This window comes from Natrix helvetica (genome assembly GCF_964273705.1).
Source record: "Natrix helvetica genome assembly, chromosome: 9".
Classification (NCBI taxonomy): domain Eukaryota; kingdom Metazoa; phylum Chordata; class Lepidosauria; order Squamata; family Natricidae; genus Natrix; species Natrix helvetica.
The window spans coordinates 18,131,113-18,134,872 of NC_138560.1; the positions used below are offsets into that span (position 1 = coordinate 18,131,113).

Below are 3,760 nucleotides of genomic sequence, written 5' to 3' on the forward strand. Positions count from 1 at the left end.
GGCGGCGGAGGGAGGGAGGGAGGGGGATTAATGCGCTGTCAGATTGAAGGAAAGTGGCCAGAAATCATCGACGTACTTTTCAGATCTCGGGAAAGGCGCTGTCCCCGTTTGAAAGCGCCACGTTCCCGCACTGCCAGAGTGAAGCAATGACTTGGGGGGGGGGGGGAGTAGGCGGGGGGGGGGGGAATCGCAGGTGCGTAGGGTCTAGGCAAGGAAGAAAGCACTCCTGCTAAATGCAGGGAGGCAGGATCGGTTTGTTCCTTGGCTTAAAAAAAAATTGCGGACCCCAGTAAAAGGAATCCGCAGGCAATTCTCCGCCACTTGGGATTTACAGCCAAAGCAGACCAACAAAATCGTTCCTTCGCATTCCCGTTTAAGCGGGTAGTCAGGAAGCTTCCTTTCGTTCCCCGCCTGGTCCAAGAGATACTGCTGGGAGCTCGGCGGGTTTACCCGAGAGAAGGTCGCAGCAATCTACGCCTTGCTGTTTGCAACTCCCTTCTTGGATCTTGCGCGTTTTCCACCGCGTTAAATCTCTTAAATGAAGAAGCGCAGCTTCGCATCGCAGCGATCTGAGGGGAAGGGAGACCGGGCCGTCGATCCTTTTTCCCCCTGGGTGCTTTCGGAGCGGATCGTGGGGGCTGCAGGCGCCACACACCTCGGGGGCACCCCGGAGACTAATCCGGCGCGCGTGGCAGCGGAGTGGGAGCGCCCTTCCGCCCTCCCCCAGAAGGCAGGCGCACTGGCGCTTTCGCTTTGAAGTCGGCTCTGTCTCTTTAAGGCGCGCTCCCGGCGCTCGGCGCGCGCCCCCGCCTGTATAACTGGAGTCCATGGAGTTGTATTGAGTTCAGAGGGAGGAAGAGCTAGGAGGCAAGCGCAGGCTTCGAAGGGGGAAAGGTCGGGGTTTTTTTTTGAAAAGGAGGAGCCGCTGGCCGTCCAGAGCTCGCTTGGCTACAGCGCTGGAAAAGCCCTCGATGGACGCGTCGCCGCTCGCCGCTCGCTTTTAACGGATACTTTTCCTGGGGGGGTGGAACGGGGCGCAGATTCTAGTAGCCGTCGGGGTTGCCAGCCTCGTTCCCTCTGCCCCCCGTTTGGAGGCATTTCCCTAAGCGATCTGGGGGCTTGGCTACCGCGCAGATGTTGGTGCACACGTATTCCGCGATGGTGAGTTAGACTTGGGTGTTGCTTGGTCGGGTGTGCGGGGACGCGTTTGTAAGGAAGAAGCGGGGGAAGAGGAGAACGAAGTTTTCCTCTCCCGGGAGGGATCCTTCGAAACGCCACTTTAATTGAAGCGCCCTCGTAGTTTCAGATTCAGAAGGACTTCGTATTTTAATAGGTGCCAGATGTCGGGGCTTGGGAACCGCAACCTAGCTGGTCGTTCAACACCACCACCACCCAGGTTGGGAAGGAGGAGAGCGCAGAGAATCGATTACAAAACCGGAGGGGGGGGGGAAGGAAAGAGAAAAGGGGGGCGAAGGAACGAAGGAGAGACACTGGCGGGATAAATCGGATTATTTCCCCCGAACAGAGGTTGAAGGAAAAGGCCGAGATCTCTTCCGCCGCTCTTATTCGCAAAACCTAGGCTGTGTCAGGACATGGGGGAAGGGTCTCCCGCCTGCGGGTCTCTGCGGGTCTCTCCTACTGAAGGCAGAACAAGAAGGGGAGGCAAAGGACTCCAGGCGGGGCCCTCTACAGTCCCCCAAAGCGCGCCGGTCGCCAAAAGTGCGATTTCAAAGCAGGCGAGGCGAGGCCACAAAGGGTGTCTCGTTTTGTTTTGCTCGGTTGCGCCTTGGGCTCTTTTTCAGCGGCAGCTTTGCCTGCTCCGGCTCCAGGGTAGACGGAAGAGGGCAGGAAGCGAAAGGCTCGCCCTTAGGAAGGTTGAGCCGCGCCGAGCCCCGAAGCGCGCTGCGCTCTTCGGCTGGCTGGCTGGCTTGCTTGCCCGGCGGGGTGGGGGGAGAAGGTGAGGAGCGGGGCTCGGCTGGGTAGTAGAGAAAGCTGCGCCTTGCCTTGAGGCTCAGGTGTTGCCAGCCGGGGCCTCAGGGAGCCGCCGCCACCGGGAGCCCTAGCGACGCGCGCTGCTTGGAGCGAGGGAAAGCCGGTGCCTTGCGCCCCGAGCGCGGCTGGCTGCGTGGTGACCTTTCCCTCTCTTTGATGTCCCCCACCAGGACCGCTCGGATGGGCTGAACGGGACCTCCGCCGGCGGCCGCCTCCCCCAGCTCTCGTCCCTCAACCAGGCGGCGGCGTACTCCTCGGCTCCCCCTCTGTGCCACACGCCGGCCTCGGACTTCCAGCCTCCCTACTTTCCGCCGCCTTACCCGCAGCCGCCGCTGCCCTACGCGCAGAGCCAGGAGAGCGCCTACCCGCACCTGGGGGACCCCTATGGCGGCCTCAACCCCATCCACCAGCACCAGCAGAGCGGCTGGCCCTCGCAGCGGGCGCGCCAGGAAGAAGCGGCGGCGGCGGCGGCAGCGGCGGCGGGCCTCCTTTCGCAGACGCACCGCGCCCTCGGCCTGGATCCGCGCAGGGACTACCCGGGCATGCCGCGCTTGCTCCACGGCTTGGCCGACGGAGCGCACGCCTTGGCCGACGGGCCGCTGGGACTCCACTCTCTGGCTCACCCCAGCCTCGAGGACATCCAGGTACCGGTTCCTCGCCAAACGCGCCGAACTGGAAGGGAAAACGGTGGGTTGGGGGCTCTTCGGCGGCTTCGTTTTAAGATATTTCCCCGGGGCTGTTTTACTCCCCGAGAAAGAATTCCTAATGGGTCCAGTGGCGTTTTTCTGGCAGGTCAATCACGGATTCCTTGGGGATTCCTGGGATCCTGCCGTTTGCTCCCACTCCGCCACAAGTAGGCAAACGCGGGGGGGGGGGAAACTGGGTGACCGCAGCAGCCTTCGGGGTGAGCGCCCGCCGTTGCTGGCGTTGCTGAAAAACCGCCCTTTTTGCCTTAAAAAGTGAGAGAGCACCAGAGCCAGAATCAACCCCTGGAAACCCCTAAACTCGATTTTTATGCAAATCGACTCTTCGATGATCGCTTTCCCGAATCAAGCAACTCGTCCAACTTCGGTCTACTTATTTCCACCGTGTAAAGCAAATTAAGAAACAGTAAAACGGCGGTGAATAAGCTGGCGTGAGTTTTGGGAGGCTAATTTTGGACGCCTGTTTCTGGGGTGAAAGATAAGTTTGCTTAAAAGTCGGCGAAGACAAGTAGACAAGGTTAGGAGTGTGATACACGGTCTTTCTTTCTTTCTTTCTCTTTCTTTCTTTCTTTCTTTCTTTCTTTCTTTCTCTTCCTTCCTTCTCTCTCTCTCTCTTTCTTTTCTTTCTTTCTCTTTCTTTCTCTTTCTTTTTTTCTTCCTTTCTCTCTGCCTCTGCCTCTGTCTCTTTCTTTCTCTTCCCCAGGGAGCCCGCTTCTTCTCTCCCACACTCCCTCTTTCTCCCCTCTCTTGGTCTCAAGTTCCAAACCTTATCCTTTCTCTTTTCATGCACGCAAACCTTAACTCGCCAGTTTTCAGGAAACCAGAAGCCCCGCGAAAGGAGTCCTGATCCAAGAGCCAGAAGACGAGGCCTGCCGCTTTCGGCTTTTCGCGCTTCAAAGCTATTAGAGTTTGATCGCGAAAGAACTAGGCCGTTGTTTATCTAATTATTTTTGGCTTCCTTGACCTGAGAACGCAAGCCCCGGGCTAAAGTCAATGCCATTGAATTAGTATTTTATTCTCTAGATGCCCCCATATTTACTCCCGTGTAAACCATTTCCCCAAAG

At 58.3% G+C, this 3,760-nt stretch overlaps 1 protein-coding gene across 1 annotated transcript in view; it reads left to right on the forward strand.

Annotated features, from left to right (window-relative positions):
* The first annotated feature begins 859 nt into the window (after window positions 1-859).
* Window positions 860-3,760, forward strand: part of TFAP2E (transcription factor AP-2 epsilon) — an 88,384-nt gene continuing 85,483 nt past the window's right edge. The window contains exons 1-2 of the mRNA XM_081961963.1: window positions 860-1,161; window positions 2,163-2,636. Of these exons, the coding sequence (XP_081818089.1) occupies window positions 1,135-1,161; window positions 2,163-2,636 (501 nt within the window). The 5' untranslated portion in view covers window positions 860-1,134. The remainder of the gene's footprint in view (window positions 1,162-2,162; window positions 2,637-3,760) is intronic.